This window comes from Anarhichas minor, unplaced genomic scaffold (genome assembly GCF_050575085.1).
Source record: "Anarhichas minor isolate MPS153535 unplaced genomic scaffold, ASM5057508v1 ptg000067l, whole genome shotgun sequence".
NCBI classification, from domain to species: Eukaryota; Metazoa; Chordata; class Actinopteri; order Perciformes; family Anarhichadidae; genus Anarhichas; species Anarhichas minor.
The window spans coordinates 655,245-674,201 of NW_027466513.1; the positions used below are offsets into that span (position 1 = coordinate 655,245).

Genomic DNA, 18,957 nt, shown 5'->3' on the forward strand with positions numbered 1-18,957 from the left:
TCTAGGTAAAGCACACCTAATCACCAAACACGGTGAGCCAGAGACGGGCAAAGTCAAGACACAAAGGAGAAGGAGAGTCAACGTACCGTGCTCGACTCGCGCTCTTTCAGAGGATTGGCCAGAGGCAAGTGAAAAGATGAGGGGCCAGGAGAGAGACAAGCAAAACACAAATTAGTATGGGTGTCACCACGACTCAGCAGTCGTATCAGATAACAGGTATTCAATTATTAGCTGAAAGATTACTCTCATGTCTGCAACGCTGCAATTTTTGCAACACTTTCTAATGAGTTGCTTGTAATAAAAAGGTTCATAAGTTGTAACTAATAGCTTTTTTTTAATGCTTAAATTCTTTATCGATGCTTTATGAATCAATTATAAGTCATTATTGAGCATCTTAGACTTTAGGTTGTGCAAAAAAACAACACCAATTACATAAATGACTTGTAACTGATCTATAAAGCATTAATAATTATAAAGCCATACGTTACAACTTATAAACCCTTCACATAAGGTGAGATATTATAAAGTAGAGCATGATTTCTAATAACACAGAAGGTACAGAAGGTAGTTATTATTTTATATTAGACCAATCACCTGCAACATCTGCACTGAACCTTTCTACACTGTAGTGTTTCCTGTTAGTGCAAACTAAACGTGTATGTCCTCAGTGGTGAGGCCAAGAAATGTACTAAAACCTGTAGGAATAGTTCCTCCAACAGTACATAAACATTTGCATTTTCAAACATGTTTCTATGATAAATATATCCGGCTGGTAAAAGTAGTTCTTGGCCAAAACAATCGGCCATCATTTCTAAAATGCTGCAGGTGGTGTGTGTGTGTGTGTGTGTGTGTGTGTGTGTGATCCTCACCTCGGTGCTCCAGGTCGTGGTGGTTCTTCTCATCCTTTACAGGCAGGTGGGCCTGGCTGCCAAGAGCACCCAGAGCCAGCAGGCCGGCGCCAGCGCCCGTCACCGGGGGCATGCCGGGCGGCTGCAGGCCTGAGGGGTGAGGGGGCAGCTGGACGGGCGGGCCGTGAGCCGCGTGAGAGAGGTGCTGAGCCTGAAGCTGCTGCTGCTGTAAACAAACGCAGGGAGACAAGACAGAGGACAAGTGGGTCGGCTGGGAAGTGTATCCATGAATGACCGCACTCTACTCATGCATTAGAGCTGGCTTTGACAACATTTAGTTCAAGGCCAAACCATTTATGCATAATAGCAGACTGACGGTGACTGCCAACATGCTGATCCAGCTCATTCACTGTCTGAGGGGAAAACCGATTCTGTTCATAGCTGTAGATGCACAGCACGGTTATGTCTGGTTGAAAGAGTTGGGTAACTGAAACAGAATTTATTACTACTTTATCTTTGGCTGTGCAGTTTCATCCCGAGACAGACCACCGCTCCCATAATGAGGCAGCTGTATGTCACATTTTAAAGACACAATCTAGCTGATTTATCACATTACACTCAAAGAATCAACGTGTGCCAAGACAGCAGTGCAGAGTAGGGCTGTGGTGTCTTCAAATCATTGGTTTTGTGTTACCAACAGTCTAAAACACAAATATATTCTATTTACAAAAAGATATAAAAACAAAGAAAAGCGGCAAATCAGGAGGAGCTTTAACCAGAGAACACTTGACATTATAGCTTGACAAATCAAAATCAGAATTGCTGTTGATTTATTTTCTGTCTGAATCAGCTCCGTGCAAAGGTTTGCACACGACTGAGCTGTTCTTGAGGGTCTCCAGGTGCATCTTACAGACCTGGTACTCTTTTCACACCATGAACTTCACTTATTACAACCCTGCTGCGCCATTTTAAAAAGTGCTTATAATTTCTTATTATAGTACGAGACCTTTATGTGACAACTATGTTTGGCTCGACAACACGTCACCTCTGGTCGTCGGCGATGATACAGAGCGTTTTCTTGCTCTCTCCCAATCCAGCGTGCCTCAATCACAGTTGGGTCGCTTAAAAATCAATAGTTCTACACTTGAAAACCTGAAAACCTTTCAACACTCTGGGAAACGAAGCAAACATGCCTGCTCCTCCAGCAAAATGCTGTTAAGCACAGACACAGTGGAGAACACACACACACTTCCCAAGAGGCCGCGGATGTCTGTGTGAGAGAGGCAGCCGGAGAGGAGCGAGTAGATCGACAGGAGTTAAATAGCCACTCAGGCAAGAGGGAAGCAAGTGCTTTAAAACAAGGTTAAATAACACTTAGCACATCCATCAACTGCCTCTCCAAAGAAGAAAAAAAAAAAAAAACATGATTGCTATTCTGCTTGCTGGATAGAACTTCAATAGCCTTATCCATACATTCATTACATAAAATGGAGAAACTAGACGAGGCTATATCTAGTGGCTTACCACATTTAAAGCTTTATTTAGCAGCTGGCCATTATTCAGTCAGCTCATTATGTCGAGCTGGACCTGAAACCGTACGATGGACAGAAGCAACTGAAGGGCGGCATTGTTAATCGATATTGTACTGGTGTGCCGAGCAGCCTATTTGTTGAGGAAAAGAAAAAGAAAAGGGTAAAAAAAAAAAAAAAATGCGAGAGAGGGGGGGGGGGGGGGGGGGGGGGGGGCAGCCAAAACAAGAAACAGAGGGAGAGGCAGAATCAGAAATAACAAGAGAATGAAAGGGAGAGAGAGAGAGGGATTGAGTCAGGGACGTCCCTATTGAGTGTGTCTAATGAGGAAAAGCGTGCAGGGATCATTATCAAGAAGCCTCATTAACGAGCTATGGCTGAGGAGAGGAGAGAGGAGAGACGAGAGACAGAGACAGAGACAGAGAGAGAGAGAGAGAGAGAGAGAAAAAAAATTAAAAAAATAAATTGCTTCCAATTCAATATTCATGGATAAAGAGCTGGCTTCCTTTCACACTTATCTTTTTTCATTATGTGTAAATGCCGCCACAGCTCAGGCAACTTCCACAGGAAACAGGCAATTAAAGTTAACTAGGCGAAGCTGGCTCCCAGCAGAACAGTACTGTCAGGTGGAACAAGCGTCAACAGCACCAGCACAAACCAGCTGGCAGACTGGGCTTAATAAGTCTGGCAATGAGCGCCGCGTTACCTACTTATCCCGTGCTTTACGACAGCTTCTGTGGATCATCATATTTTCTTCAGATGTCGCGACAACGATTAGACTACATCATTCGCTAAAGTATTGAGATTCTGTAAAAATGTTTTTTGAGGCTAGAAATAACATCAAATCTGAGACACCTGAGAGAGGCAGACAAAGGACAGGATGCCAAAAATATCCAAAACACACCCAAGACATGCTTCGTCTCCAAAAAGACACCAGCCCCACCTTCACAAAGACACATGTTAGACTGCCAGCAAGCAATGGAAAACACTTGGTAAAGACAGATTGTTTCTCTATGTTTGTTAACCTGAACACTGACCATGAAGGCTGGGTAGACACTATGAGGCGGCTGCTGCTGCTGAGTCAAAGGAGAGAGGAAGAGGAAAGGTTCAGCCAGAAATGATACAAGCAACACAACTGAAGAGGACAATAAAAATGTTCCACAGTGCAAGGTGATGTCTTCAAATTGCTGGTTTTGTGCAATCAGCAGTCCAAAATGCCAAAATACCAAAGTAGTAACTAAAACCATCAATTATTCACATTTATGACATTTTAGCTTTAAATAGACTCAATCATTCAATTATCAAAATAGTGAACATATTTTCTGTTGATTAAAGATACAGAGGAAGATACAAAGCTCGCAATTTGTTACAACTGCAAGTCCAAAATAAGATTCAAACATTTGGAACAACTAACTTATTTAGACATATATTATATTGTAATTCATTCCCATCATGCTGCTCAGAATAATCAGTGACCGGCTCGTCCTCAGACAGCACGGAGCTAAACAGCTAACGTTAACAGAGGTTGCATTGAGGTGCGTGAGTATCGGCCGAAGGTAAATTATAACTCTATCACAATGTAATCTTGTAATATTTAGGTTTTGGCGAGGTTTGAAGATGTTTTTACAGCAATATGAAACAGATATGAGAGGAAATTATGACGTGTTATGCAAATAATCACTGTAGATGACAAAAGCAAAATAAAAGAACATTTTGTTTTTAAAAATTGGAATCAACCAAGAAAACTACAATCAGTGCATCTCTACTGTTGATCAACTAATTGATTAATGAACTAATCATTTCCTGTAATTGAAATCAATACTTTAATACAACAGTAAGCTTGATTCATTATCTAATGGCTCTCATAATAAAGCAGGTGATCCCAGGCTAATGTCTTATTGTTAGATAACATCAAATATAAAGAAAAAAAGGACCAGCTAAGAAAGAAACAATATGCTAGCTCCATGTAACAGACCTCAATGTGTGGATGCTGATAAGTCACACCATGTGTACATGTGCAGACTCTTACTTTATACAAAGCCTACACACTCAAACTGGATGAAAATATGACCGTTTTTAATAAAGTAAATATACACATGCAAATGAAACATGCAAACTTGTGACAGAGGAGATCACTGTTGGCAAAAAAAAAACAAAAGAACCAGGCAGTGTAACTTTACATTGGGTGTTCCACAGCATTTGAATAAGGTGATAAGCAGCACACCACCTGAAACTGACTCGTTAAACATTATCAGAGTACAATCTTTGCCACAGTTGACATCATGGAGAGGAGTGTGATAGAAAGCACCTCTGTCAAATCACACCCAAATCATGCGTCGCCTCATGCAAAACATACTGTAGCACGGACGAAACTAGTTTGCATCTTTGTCTTTACGCAGTTCAACCCACTCAAGTTGTAGGTAACTTGTGTTTTTGTAGTTTAAGATGATGGAAGCAATTAACATTTACAAAAGGCATCATATTATACTGTAGAGTAACTACTGGTTTACTCTGAGTTCACAGGTCTTTATACAGCCAGCAGTCAGACATCACATCATCAGGTGAATCGACTTTCACTTTGGTGAAATACAGGTGGACCTTTATAGAAAATATGCTGCATTTTAAACTAATAAAACATATTTTTTATAAAAATTTAAAAAAAAAAGGATTAGGGCTGTAACAAATAATAATATAATCATTTTCAATCAATACATCCTTCCAGTCTATTAAAAATCAGAAAATCGTAATGAATGTCCATCTTATGTCCCAGAAGTCCCCTGACATCAGTTAACTCCAGCTGGGTTAGGAGACTGTTGGGTGTTTGGGGGACTTTAATATAATGTGTATATATATATATATATATATATATATATATATATTGCATCACATAGGGAAATGCTTATCACGTGTGTTAGTTAGTGTTTGTAAGCGTGGACTCAAAGCTAGTTTCTGATCTAGCTGCAGTAGGAAGCTGCCAGAGTCTGGTGCTCTCTGAATATCACTTTAATGACAAGACCACTACAGCAGCACCGCCCCTCTCACACTGTGGGGACATGGAGATTGATCACCTGCCATGTGTCTTTGCCCCTATAATTAAAGTGTGTTTTCCTGTCTGTGTGTGTGTGTGTGTGTGTGTGTGGCCCTGCCCACCCTTAATGATGGCAGGGTCACTCCTGTTGTTTCACTGAGCTGGTTGGAAAAAAAAAAAAAAAAAAATAGAAGAAAAGGAAACGGGAAGTAATTACTTTGAAAACTGGAGGTTGTGCTCCTGGCTCATTTACCTTAATCGAATTTCGATATCTGCCTCTCATTAGACTTGACCCCTCTGACCAGTGGGACTAGCTAACCGCTGACTAACCTATAACTACAGAGGGCTAATCAAAAGGGTCAGCTATCCATCTGCGTCCAAGCTGGCGATCATAAAGCAGCTAGGCTGACGGCTTTTAAATAAAAGCAGATGGAAGACCAAATCACTTAAAAGTATATTTGGCCAGAGTGGATTTGGTGTGCATGTGTTTAGGGTTTTGGCTACAAGTAAATAATCAATTACCGATTTTTGAAGTGCACTCCTTTCCTCTATTAACATTTAGACTGATTGAATCAAACATAAGAAAATGTACTTTAAATATAGCTAGGGTAAACCAAAAGTTGTTCTTAAACCCCCGAAAATATAGTGAGAAACACATTAATGCTGGAGCAGACATAATGCTGTGTACACTTTATACTGTTCACAGCATAATTACAAGCAGAGATATCCAGGACTTTTAACAGATACGACATCTCTCACTTGGCTACAAAATACAACAGAAGTGTCAAGAAACATCACAAAAATAATATCATCATAATCACACTAACAGAATCAGTTTGTCGATTGTATTTGTCTTATGCGATAGTAAACTTAACTATTGGACTGTTGGTCGGACAAAATAACCAATTTAAAGATGGCACCCAGGTCTTAAGGGAACTGTGATGGGCATTTTGGGTTATTTTCTGACATTTTATAGACTAAATGATTCATTTATTTATCAAGAAAATAATTGGCAGATTAATCAATGAAAATAATAGTTGGTTACAGCCCTAACAACAACAAAAGTAGCTAATTTAGGCTGTTTATAGGGTGTGACTTCAAAGTTAGCAGTGTGTGAATACCCCTAAGTCAGAATAACAGGAGCTTTTCTGCCCACATTGTTTGGATACAGCCTAAATCCATCACCCTCTACACCTTACAAAGGTTCAGTACCGGCTACGTCCACACTGCTGTAATCTCTGTTACAATCACAATGCTTGTCCCAACCTGACCACTCTAATTCCTCCTGCTGCTGGGTCAGAGGTAAAGGTAAGCCCGTTAGCTGGAACCTTTTAAGTGCGGCCAAAGTGAAATCAGAGAAACAGCATAATCTGATCTCAGCCTGGACCGTGTTACTGTATATCAGATGTTCTTTGACTCTGAGGAGAAGGGAATCAGAGCACAGCTGCTGTTATGAACTGCACGCAGCGTGCCGACAGGTCATGGTTAACCAACAATCAGAGACATTACACCAGTGAAGACCATATTTACAGCATCATTGCAAACTTAAATAAAAACATAGCAAACCACTGGGAACAGGGGCAAGTCTGCACAAGTGAGGAGGACATGGGACGCTAGTTTGTATTCTGAGTGTTCAAATGCCACAGACAGGAGGGAGAAAATGGCTGCAGATTAATACACTAAGCTACTCCCTTTTCCCCTTTTCACCCCTATTTCTCTGCTGAATCTATTACCCTTTCCCCGGTTATCCTTGACATGCAACACTTCAGCTGAGGCGCAGAAAGCTGAAATAAACCCGTAAGCTTAATGTAGCACGCTTAAATAGTAGATAAGTCTGTACTGGAGTGCCGGCCCTCCTCTATGAGTGCAGTTTTGCCCCTGGCCTCGGGTCAAATGAAGTAAGAAAAGGGGGTATACACACAGTGAGAGGCAGATTGGGAAGTCCACGTACCCCGATGATCGCATTCAGCTCAGTCATCGTGACCTGCTTGGCCCGTTCAACAGCCTGAGCCACCTGCTGTTGATGCTGCAGGACACAAAAACACAGATTAGATTCCTAATGAAGAATGCATCAGCACATATCCGGGCTACAGCAACAGTTAGGGTAAGTCTGCCTTATCATGAGAAATGAACAAAAAACTGTTCAACTGAAATCTTTTGCCAGGAGATCTTGATAAGGGTTTTAAAGTTCCTTGCCCGTTTAGCTTCACATTGCAGAGCAGCACTCTTGAGTGACGACGTGGTTCAAATAGATCACTTGTCTTTATTTAATTTATAAATGCAAAGCATTATTTCGTGGGGTTGTGCTGCTAATATCCAGCCTCACAATTTCCTGTACAGTTACTGTTGAAAACATGCTGGAGTGACACTCACCTCTTGTGATAAGAACGGCATGATCTGAGCCAGAATTGCATTGAGACGTTTGGCAATCTCAGTCTGTCGGAGAAGAGAGAGAAAATGATAGAGTGAGTGTCTTTCTGTATACCGCATGCTACAGGCAACACTATGATCAAGCACTTTAACTACCTTTAAAACAAAACGGTGTGCTTTTGTGGACACACACACAGAAATGTTTGCAGCGTCCATCCGGACAGACCCTGTATTTCTTAACTAAATTGGAACCGCCTTAGAACAAATGTGCTTCCCCCTCTCTCCTGCCTCCATTAGACTCGGGCCTTATTTCATTATGAGGCTGAAATATACTAATAACATCTGGCTGGAGAGACCGTAATGAGGTCCATACTTCATAATTACGGCCCATGGAGAAGGGTGGGGCAGACTGAGGCAGACTGGTTAACTCTCTGGTCCTATCTATCAGAGGCATCTTCGGTATCGACCACAGAATATTAGCCGGGAGAGTAAGATGATACTGCAGGACTCGACGCACATAGAGCACTTTACAGCGCTACATTTGGACAAATGGATATGCTGCGCTGCCCACCTACCGCACTCCAATGTCCCAAGACATTTTGCCCAAACCCCATTTCCTTTTTTAAAATCTGTACTTTCCACACAAAGGGGAGGGGAAGGAGAGGAACACAAATGTAGAAAGAATAAAGGAGAAGGAGGGGGGGGTGAATGGTGAAGGGAAAGTCTGATTTGACACTAAAGTAATGTAGTTTGACTGAACCGGGGGAGGTGAACTAATTGATTCTGAGAGATTATGGGTGGAGGCCCAGCAGGTGTGTGGGGAGGGGGGTGGAGAAGAGGTCCTTCCCACCGTTTTATACGCTGCTGCATTCCACTCATTTTCTCCGTTAACCTCGTTTGACTGTGAAAGGGTGAGGGAGGAGAGAGGAAGAAAGTGGACAGGAGGTGCCGGTGGCCTTTTTGCACAGCTCTGTGTGTCACCCTTTTCATTTAGGAGGAGGGTAGACAGGAGAAGGAGGACAGACCTTTGGCTGGCCTGTCAGGAATTATCTCACAACCTCCTGCGTGACCTTCGATGCACTGTGCTTTCTCTCCATCCAGACTCCTCCCCCCCTCCTCCAAACACTCCTTCACACCCCTCCCTACTAATCCTCACTACTCTCCTCTGTGTCCTCCCTCCTTTTCGTCTATCATCCCCTCCCTCCCCTCTTCTGTTGCCGGGGCAACGCTATCTGGCACGGCTGATCGTTATGTAAATTGGGCCGGGGCCCTGACCAGAACAGCCTGTAAAATCATATTAGGCACAGCAAAGAGGCAGGTCATTAAATTGAATTTTCGGCCTGTCGATCTGATCGGCACGGGAAATTAATGAGGGATAACTGGGAGTGGGGAGGGGACTGTACTGGGGGGGGGGGGCTGACAAGAGAAAAAGGAAGCTCTATGGAGACTCATAAACCATCATCATTAGCGGGGGCTGGATACAATGACACAGTAGGATTAGAGTGTTTCAGTATCACACCACTTCTCTGGAAATGGCTGCAAGGGGAGCAACATGGGGCTTGTAGAAAACAGCGGTATGCTGATACACTCTGCTATTAGAGCAACAACATTACAAACCCTCACCACAATCGGGTTCCCAAAGAAAGGCATCCATTTGTTCATAGAGAATCACCACTCCAGAGCCACCACTGGAAGCCAAAAACATTCATGGAATTCAGGCGCACTGCTTTGTTCGTTGCATTGTTTAGTGTGATGCGCTAAAAAACAACAACAACACAGGTTTCTGTGTGCGAGGTTCATTCTGAAATGCCAGCTGGGGCCTCAGATACTTTGAGAGCTGAGATCATGTTGAGCTTTTTTTTTTTTTTTTGGTTAAATGTTCCCGAACCTTTAACTTCCTCTGAAATTTACCCCAGAGTCAAAATATTACTTTGGAGCCAGGAAATAAAACAATGGAACAGACTTCCTTTGCATCCATTTTTGCTTTTCTTTTTGTGCATTTTACAGCTACACTGTGAGAGAATGCGAGGGCATGACTCGCGCATCAACTGTGAAAGTGGTCAACTGAATCGCTGCCTTTATCAGCTCCATCTTGTCCTTCCTTCTCGGATTGAGTCACTCCACTCTGTTCAGACAGAGTTCACACATGTTAGGGACGGCAAACGGGGGCACACGGCTTATTTACACGACTTTTTCACAGCCATTTGGCTGAGAAAAAAAAATAATAATACTCACAACACATCAAATCCAATGACACGCGGCACTCTTACATTACTCCCGCTTCACTTCGGAGGAACTATTTCCCACAGTGCGTTTAGTGGCAGAGACCGGCACTGGAAAGAGTTTATTATCACTTAAAGCCACTGAAAACAGAAGCCTTTGAGCCAGCTGAAGCTTTTCGCTGCAGCGCCACAATCACAGGTACTCAGGGTTGTCTAGTAGCACCAGAGCTTGGAGAGGCTCTCTATCTCCATTGCATCCCTCCGTCAATGGTGCATTGAAAGCCATTTGGGTGTTTGTCGCTTCAGGCATTAGCCCCCCCAAGTGGAGAGCAGAGTCTCTGACGAGGATTCAATTGGCGAAGTAACCAAGTGGCATATGATGTTGGGGTGAGAGGGGGGGGCAGTTTGGGAATTATCTTCTCAGCCAGAGAAGAGGAAGAAAGAGGCACTTAGAGGTATCGTGTTCATTACAAATGCATGAAAAATATTTTGCATGTCATTCTATTTTGAGCTCATTCACACAAAACTGAAGTGACGTCCTTTTCTGACAGGAGAAGCATATGGAAATGAGTTGTTTTCCAAAAGATCACACCTGATTTCAAATCATCATGTGAACAATATCTTTTACAGATTCTATTCTGAATTATTCACTTTATACATGTACAGACACAACTTCTTTTCTTCCATTTAACCACATCAAGACTCACAACTGGTTGAGTACACACACACCAAGACACTAATTGTGTAACACTGTTCTACCAGCCCTTCTAGCCTGCCTATCAAAATAAAGCATGTCTCACAGCCTCCAATAACCTCGTCAAGCTCCCTTGAGAGAGAGTGTGTGTGTTCTCGTAGTCAGTTTGTTTTGGCTTAGAGACAGGTCGGCCATCATCACCTTGGCAAACAATTCCAGGAATCCTCTATAAATTATTCATTTGCACAAGATCTTTTTCTCCCCCCCCCCCCCCCCCGTTCCTTCTTGCATGCTCTTCCTCCATCCAGGAAACTGACATGACACTCCTCCTCACACTTTCACCACTTCCCTCATTCACTCAACAAGTGAGGAAAAGGACACATGCGTGCTACACAAAATGGCTACCTACGGTGCAACAAAAGTCTGTGCCCAAACACAATGATATGGAATAGAAACCGTTGATCCCTTTTGCTTTCAATTTACCAAAAGAGAGAACTGAAATCAAAATGTAGGTGAGCGTACAAGAGATAAACATGGACCACAACAGAGAACAGACGTAGTGGAAAAAAAACAAGCAACCCCCACCAAACCCACACCACAAAGTCAGCAGGGCATGTTGCTGAGGCAGCCTAATGAGCTGCGCTAATTAAAATCACTTATTGACAGCAAGCGAGGGTGATTACCTCCACCCTGCACTCTTTGCCATCATAAGAGACACTGTCAAAACAAATTACCCCCCCAGCAACCGCACAGATCCCTTCGCTAGCAACCATCCAGCTCAGCATCAGCGTAGGGGAAGCTGTGCGTCTGTTGGAACTTCAATTACAGTGTGTCTGTGCGTGTGTGTAAAGACACGACCACTGTTACCATGTAAGGGATATGAGTATTTATTTATATGCGCATACGTGTGAGGTTTGTGCCCGTTCCCCTGCTTTTTTTCAATCCAGCTTTGCAGCGATAACAACACAACGTGAGATTTTCTCATGTCTTATTTCACACTGCAATAAATCTCCTACACAAGCCAAGTAATGTGCCTGCCTGCATCCAATAATCCAGCCTCCCCCCCCCCTCCCAATAACAGGGACCGCTAAGAGCTGCCTGTTTAGCTCTCGCTGATGTCATCACAAACACTCATTTCATCGGGGAGGGCAGAAGGGAGAGATGGGGAGGGAGGTGGCAGGAATCATGCATTATTCAGAGTGCTCCGTCGACTCCACCGGGCTTATTGATAAACAAAAGGAGACGCACAGGAGAGGACCAGTCGATTAACCCATTTACCCTGAAGCCTCTCACTCCTTTCCTGTCTCCATCCCCCTTTGTTTTGTCCACTGCCACCAGCATCCACCCACAACAACCAGCTCCACCCCCACCCTGCAACCTCCTTGTTGGTGATAAGTGCATGACAGACAACGCAGAAGAACAGGGGGTGGGGGTTGGCTCTAACAGCTAGTTAGCACACACACACACACGCGCCTACAAAAAAACGTCTACACCTGATGAATTGTGCAGGCTCCCCTCCCACTGATGCCATTAACCTTCTGGATCTGAGGGCCATGAAGCCTCCGCCCCGCCTCTCTTTCTCCCCCTCTGACAGACTCACACACTCATACATCATATCACACAGCTAATGACACAGGGGCTATCATTCACATCACATCGCTGGGGTAGGGGTACAGACGGAGGAGCGGGAAGCAAAGGAAAGACATAAGGGCACGAGGAGGAGGTTGAAAAGGAGAATGGAGGAGGCAAAAGGTGACCGAGGGGAAACAGAAGGCAAGACAGAACCAGAGAAAATGGAAATGTAAGCGTAGACAGATAAAAAGAGGGGCATCTCGAGATCACGGTAATCTTTATTCCTCTTTTCAAGTGAACTGAATAAAAGATTATGCTAATGTCTGTTAATAGAAAAGCAAATGTGGGTTTCACACGGCTGACTACAAGGCCTCAGGTCAGCTCTTTAGCTAGACAGAGTTGTTTACAGGTGTAATCTGACTTTTATAGAGGATCCAGGACTACGGTGCCTGCAGTAGCAGATGTCTTATCCTAACCGCACCAGAAGTTAGCCAGCCAGACGCCATGCACACTGCTTATCAAGTGGACACGCTGAATCACTTCACATGAAGTGCTCAAATTCACACCTCGAGACTTTATGAAAGAACTTATACCTGCTGTCTGGTTCAAAGCAAACCGTGGGCTGCAACCAACTACTATTGTCGTCATCATCAGAGTTATTTCTCGATTTGTTATTGATTGTTTCGTCCATAAATGTCACCAAAAGTCCCAGAGCCCAACAGAACATCCCGACAGAGCTCGTTTTTGTCCAACTATAACCGGCCAAAAGACTAAGATATTCAATTCACAATGACAAAATAATAAAAACACAGAATAGCAGCAAATCTTTGAGTGAATTAATGTCTATTTGTCCCTCTATTAATTGTTTCAGCACTACAAATGAAACAGACACTCAGTGAGAACACATATTTCGATAAACACCATGATGGTTGAGTTCTACAAACGCTAAACATCACCAAAGATCAACTGGAAACAAACTAACAAAGAAGCCTGATATGAACCGCAGCCCTTATCTCTAGGGCTAAGATGATTTTAACATATCTGCCTGCCCCCCCCCCCCTCGTTCCCTTCATGCCTCCAGAAATGGCTTCTTGGGTGGTGTAGAGGAAGCTGCAGATATTTTGCCCTACTCATCTGTAACAGTCTTTCCACTGCAGCATGATGCCCAGCGCCGGGTGGCAGCTGAACTAATGAGCTTTTAGCTCGGCTGGCACTGGGGAGGCAGACACAGAATAATGCAGGCACACACACGCGCACACACACACACACACACACACACACACACACACTCAGACAGTCTGCCAAATACTTCACTTTAATCTTATCAAACCATCCCCATCAGGCAACGTGCCCTTCGTGTTGTTTAGCCTGTCAGCATTTTTACTACAGGAAGCCAGCATGTGTATGCCTCTTAAAAGTCATTTAAGGATGAGGGTAGAGAGTACGGGCAGGTGTAAGTGTGTGTGTGTGTGTGTGTGTTTGTATTCTATAATCACTAGGGGAGAAAAAACAGCAATGTTTTGGCTGTACACAGACCATCCCTGATATGGCTACATACCTGTTTGTGCATCTCAATGTTGAGCCCATAGGACATCTCATAGTACTGTAAAATAGAGAGGAGAGAAAACATTAATACACAATAACGCTGCCCTAAAAACTTTGTTTCAAACATCTTTCACTGATGCATTTACTTTGAGTCCAGACATGATACAATAAGTAACCCAAGTTACTTGTGACTTGTCTCTAATGAGGAACAGACTATTTGTTAGTGCAACAAGGCAGTACAAATAAATAAATGGTGTTTGACTGGTATGACATTTTTATCCTTCCTCTAAAGTACCCAAACAATAAAATAGACAGGCTGAATACTTGTTGCAGCACAAGGGGTGAGCTATTTTAAAACACACTGACATAAACCAAAGGAGGCTGACAACTTCATGTTCTATGAGCAACCACAGCCGACAGACGAGTGGCTGCTCTTCTCATTCACTTCTATGGGCACAGCCAGTCTGTGGCTTCAAAAACACAGGAGAACGCCAATACTATCACTGAAAACCACATTATCTGCTGATGATTGCCAAACGATTGTTAGCCCACCAACAGATAGAAACTAAAGCAGAGTAGTTTGTCCGTCTTGTTTATCAAGCTACTCCCACCACCTTCTGGTTCCTCACAGGGAAAATAATATTTAACAAACGTACTGCTGCGTTTAGTTAGAGTCGTTCCTTTCAAGTACAAACAAGATAAGCACGCGCATACACAAACTAAGAGTGAGGTTTAAGTTACAACATACTCGGATAAAGATTGTTCTTTTTCCACGCACACAATGCAGCGGTACAAAGAACCTTTGAGTTGGGTCGTCTTTGCAGAGGCACGTATTTTTCTTTTGTATCATTTGATCACCAGGGAGCTCCGAACTGTAATGTAATGTTTTAGTTACAGTATTAGAAGAGTTTTAAAGTCCCCCTCTTCACAGCTCTTTGATAGGAATCAAGCACCTATCTTAGCTTTCAAGTAGGGTTTCCAGGAAATGGTTTAAGTGCTGGCACACAACAGCAAAGTAGGGGCTTGGGATTACTGGTTACTGACTTTTAATTGAACTGTAATGATATTAGGGCTGCAACTATTACTGTTATCACCGATTCACCCGCCGACCCTTTTTTTCATTTAACCGATTACTCGTTTGGTCAAAAAGAGAGAAAATGCGCATCAAATTTTCCCAAAACCCAATACGACGTTTTCAAATGTCTTGTTTTGTTTGACCAACAGTCCAAAATTATTCAGTTTACTTTTTAACTACTAAGAAAAGCTGCAACTTCCCACATTTGAGAAGCTGGAACCAGTAAATGTTTGACATTACTGATTTAAAAATGACCTAAGCAGACTTAAAAAAAAAAAAAGTCTTAAAATAATGGCTGATTAAGATCACATCGTCATCTTAACAATTAGCGATTCAACGGTTTGTTTTTTGAGTTACACAAGTACAGAGTTTTGTGTGGTTAAATGGTTAAACAGTGGAACATGTGTAGTTCATTGCACTGAACAACAATTTGATTATCCTATCTGAGGTGAGATTTTGCATCTATTTCCCATATGGTGATATCAGTAGTGGAAAAACATACTCATATATTTTGTGATGTTGATCGCAATGAAAATTCCTCGTCTCCACAAGAAGTCTATTATCTTTACAGTTGTTCAGAGATGAGAAACCCCCGGGTGTGTTCGAAGTGTCTGAATCACCCCATGGTTCAATTTGGCTGTTAAGAAGTAAAAATAATAATACAGGAAACCCTCTAATTTATGCACAAAGCCAGCAGACCAGTCATTAACCCCCATGTGGGTCATGCTGGGTGTGTTAGGGAGGGGTGGTGGAGGGTCATAAAGAGGACCCCCAGGCCATAGAGGAAGGTCGTCACACCTCACAATCAATAGTTGGACATTTGACCCCTGCTAGAGCTTCAACAACCCCCTCCACACATCCCACCTGCACCTTCTTATCCAATGAAAACAGAAAACACGGGGCGTGAGTCAATAATACCAAGCTAGAGCAAATGCTAACATGGCCTTTGCAAAGCACCAGGGCTGCACCACCTGTGACTGTTCACCTGAGGCTAAAGGGAGGATACGCCATTAAATCAGACTCATAGCTGTACGACGACTGCTCTTACCATGACATAGTGACGCTGCATCTCTGTCTTTTCATTGGCCAGTTTATCGTACTCCACTTTAAGACTTCAGGAAGAGAAGAGAGAAACAAAATGATTATTTTTTTTTCTACGTTTGACATTCATTAAAAGCACATTCTTGATTTGGAGTGAGTATATATATAAAATTCAGGACAGGTACATTTATGAGCGCAACATCGGTGTAGACATGCATGAAGCAACAAAATTGGAACAAGACAGAAGCTTCCTCTTCCGTTTATTTCCAGGAAGCGAACGCTGTTTACAGCCGGCCAGTCATTACCTGTGGTACTGAGCCTGCAGGAACTGAAATTCGTCTTTGATCCTATCACAGGACTCTGCCACGGTGAACTTGAAGCCAGGCTGCCCTGGCTGGTGAGGTGCCTGAAAAGTGCAAGGTAGGAGATACCACAGGTGTAAATAACGCCATCACAGTCAAGATAAATAGGCTCGTCCACCTCCTCCTCTTTCTTAGTGAACTGGGTTTTTTGTTTTTTCTCTCTTTTGATGGTTTGTTATCACATTCCCCCTGACTGGCGGAGGAAAGAGCCGCTTTCACACAACAACATCTGCTTAGACAGAAGTGGGTCGCTTCATTTGTCCTTAAAGTAATGTTACATGGTAGGCAGAGGATGATGAGAGAGGGATGAAGAAAACAATAAAGATGTGGGGGTTTTTTCAGTGTGTGCTGCACAGAAAGCTAAATTCACATTCAAATTCAGTGTAAAAATGTAACTATCAAACTGCACTGAGAAATGAAGTCGCATTACAGCACGAGGGTGATGATCTACTTTCCTGAGTTCAACCTAAAAAAGCTCTGATCGGCTCGCCAATGAACACGAGCTCCCAGTGTCTCTCCTACCAGAGAGAAGCAGCTCAGCGGCACCGATGCAGACCATAAATAGTAAGGTGTGGATCAGCAGCTCCACTCTGACGAGCTAATTAGGCTATACTTTGAAGGGCGCGTGCAATTTGCATCAATTTACAAAATAGTGACAAAGAGAGCTACTTACCGGATGCCGGCCTTGTGGATACATGTCGCGTCCTTTACGCGAGTGAATTCGCTGTTTTTCCCTCTCCTTTTCCTCCTTCCTTAATCCCAGTGAAGGTGCGGTAGATCACCGCCACCCCCTCCCCTGTATACGCAGGATGGCGGCGGACAAAGCCCTGTTCTCGGCTGCGAGGCGCACACTCAAGAGCCCGACCACTGGACCTCTCCTTTGTACCTAAAGACAAACAGACAACGAGGTACAGCTGAGGAGCTGAATCACTTTCGCAGCAAGCGCCCGTATAGAGAGTTAAAGCTTTATTATGAACTTAACCGGACTGATTGTCTGTAATCTACTACTTGACAAAATGAGAATAAAATGTGTTTTGTAATACTCAATGAGGCATTGTTTAAAATTCATATATTCCCCATTTTTTGACAAAAAAATAGAAATGTGTCGCTTTGATTTGCATGACACACAGTGGAGGAAAAACACGGACACCAGAAAAAATGTGTTTGATCCGATGTATCAAAATAAATCCCAAAGTTGATACTTTTGATCTCAACATCAAGATGCTTTGTAAATGTAACGAGTTGACTTCCACAAAGGGAACAAGAACACACACACACACACACACACACACACACACAACGGGGTTGTTTTGGTGATCCGGGGGAGAAACAAAATGAGAAAACAAGGAGCTGCTGCTTTGAAAGTCGGCTGCCATGAAGCACCACCCGTCTTGTTAGCGGCTCTCCTCATGTCGCCCTTTTTTTTTTTTTACCTTTGTCTGGGCGGATTCCTCCCCTCTCTCTTCTTCACAGGTAACAAAAACAAGAATAGTATCCAGACACAAAAAGCTTAATATCCGTCACTTGTAACCGTCACCACAGACTGATACGTGCAGGAAATGTGCGTCGCCGTGCGTATTTCTTCTTCTTTGCCCCTTGAGAGTCCTTTAAAACCCCGGTGATTCCGACGCGGAGAGCGTCTCTCCGTCCGGTCGGACGTCGGAAACCCCTCGATCGGGACTAGTTGTTGACGGCATGCAAACTCAAAGAATATTACAATCCAGTTAGCGAGAGGACACGAGTCTTCCAGTAAGTCCAAAGATATATATATTTTTTAGTGTGGCGAACAAACGGGTTTACTTCTTGTGAAAAATGTCGGCCGTTGTGAAATATACCACGAGCTCACTGGTGGGTATACCCAGTTCCTACCACACACAGACTGTGCACTGACACGAGGAACCGACTGTCGAGAGAGGGCCCTGCGCTGACCAATGGGGGTTCTCCGAAGGAGTTTAGCTCCGGTGACCAATCACAGCCCGGTGTCCCCCACGTGGGGGTGTTGAGCGCACGGGCGTTCTGATAGGGCTGCGATGTGTGACCTCACATGTTCGCCATTTTGAATTTGTAGTGACATTCGGTGCTTTCAACGACTTGTTCAAAACAAAAGGCAATGATTTATATATTAGCGCGTTTGAATCGGTGTCTTCCGTGTTTTTACATTCTGAGTGTTTACCTGCCAGTTGTATCATTAAACATATGTTGATTCGGAGACTATATGTGCCGGTGTAAACAGGAAATACCCCCACTAACCAAATACAGAATGTATCCTCTTAAAAAAACAGGAGCTCATAGAATTTAATTCAAGAACCAAAATGTGTAGAAGATGTGGATACCGCTTAATCTACAGCAGTGTACTTTGAGTGACTTCAATTGATCGACCTATTTCTAACGAGACCTCAAGCAGCTACAAGCTTCCCTATCAGCAGCACTAGGGAAGCTACAACACGTCTGCGCGTGAGGAATATCAGCCTATCAAGCGTGGCTCACAGTGCCCGGCCCCCACGTGGGTCCCTCTTCCTACCTCGTCACTGCTTTCTAAGCCAATGGTGTCGCGGCTGTCTTCCTGCGCGGCTCACGATTGGCTCAGGGGTTGAAAAGCTGTCAGTCAGGAGGCCGGGTTGTCAATTAAACCCACGTTGGGTACGGCGCTGACAAATGCCTGTGCTACTCT

At 43.4% G+C, this 18,957-nt stretch overlaps 1 protein-coding gene across 14 annotated transcripts in view; it reads right to left on the reverse strand.

Moving 5' to 3' along the window:
• Nucleotides 1-18,179, reverse strand: part of tle3b (TLE family member 3, transcriptional corepressor b) — a 28,678-nt gene extending 10,499 nt beyond the window's left edge. The window contains exons 1-10 of one of the 14 annotated variants that reach the window (XM_076078532.1): nucleotides 17,720-18,179; nucleotides 16,960-17,172; nucleotides 16,230-16,330; nucleotides 15,932-15,995; nucleotides 13,822-13,866; nucleotides 7,779-7,841; nucleotides 7,357-7,431; nucleotides 3,415-3,450; nucleotides 869-1,071; nucleotides 87-144 (exon numbers count right to left, since the gene is read on the reverse strand). In XM_076078532.1, the coding sequence (XP_075934647.1) occupies nucleotides 87-144; nucleotides 869-1,071; nucleotides 3,415-3,450; nucleotides 7,357-7,431; nucleotides 7,779-7,841; nucleotides 13,822-13,866; nucleotides 15,932-15,995; nucleotides 16,230-16,330; nucleotides 16,960-16,983 (669 nt within the window). In that variant the 5' untranslated portion in view covers nucleotides 16,984-17,172; nucleotides 17,720-18,179. Of the gene's footprint in view, nucleotides 1-86; nucleotides 145-868; nucleotides 1,075-3,414; nucleotides 3,454-7,326; nucleotides 7,432-7,778; nucleotides 7,842-13,821; nucleotides 13,867-15,931; nucleotides 15,996-16,229; nucleotides 16,331-16,959; nucleotides 17,173-17,719 lie in introns of all 14 variants that reach the window. The other 13 variants (XM_076078530.1, XM_076078531.1, XM_076078529.1 and 10 more) reach the window with 13 other exon arrangements.
• Between the last annotated feature and the right edge of the window lie 778 nt (nucleotides 18,180-18,957).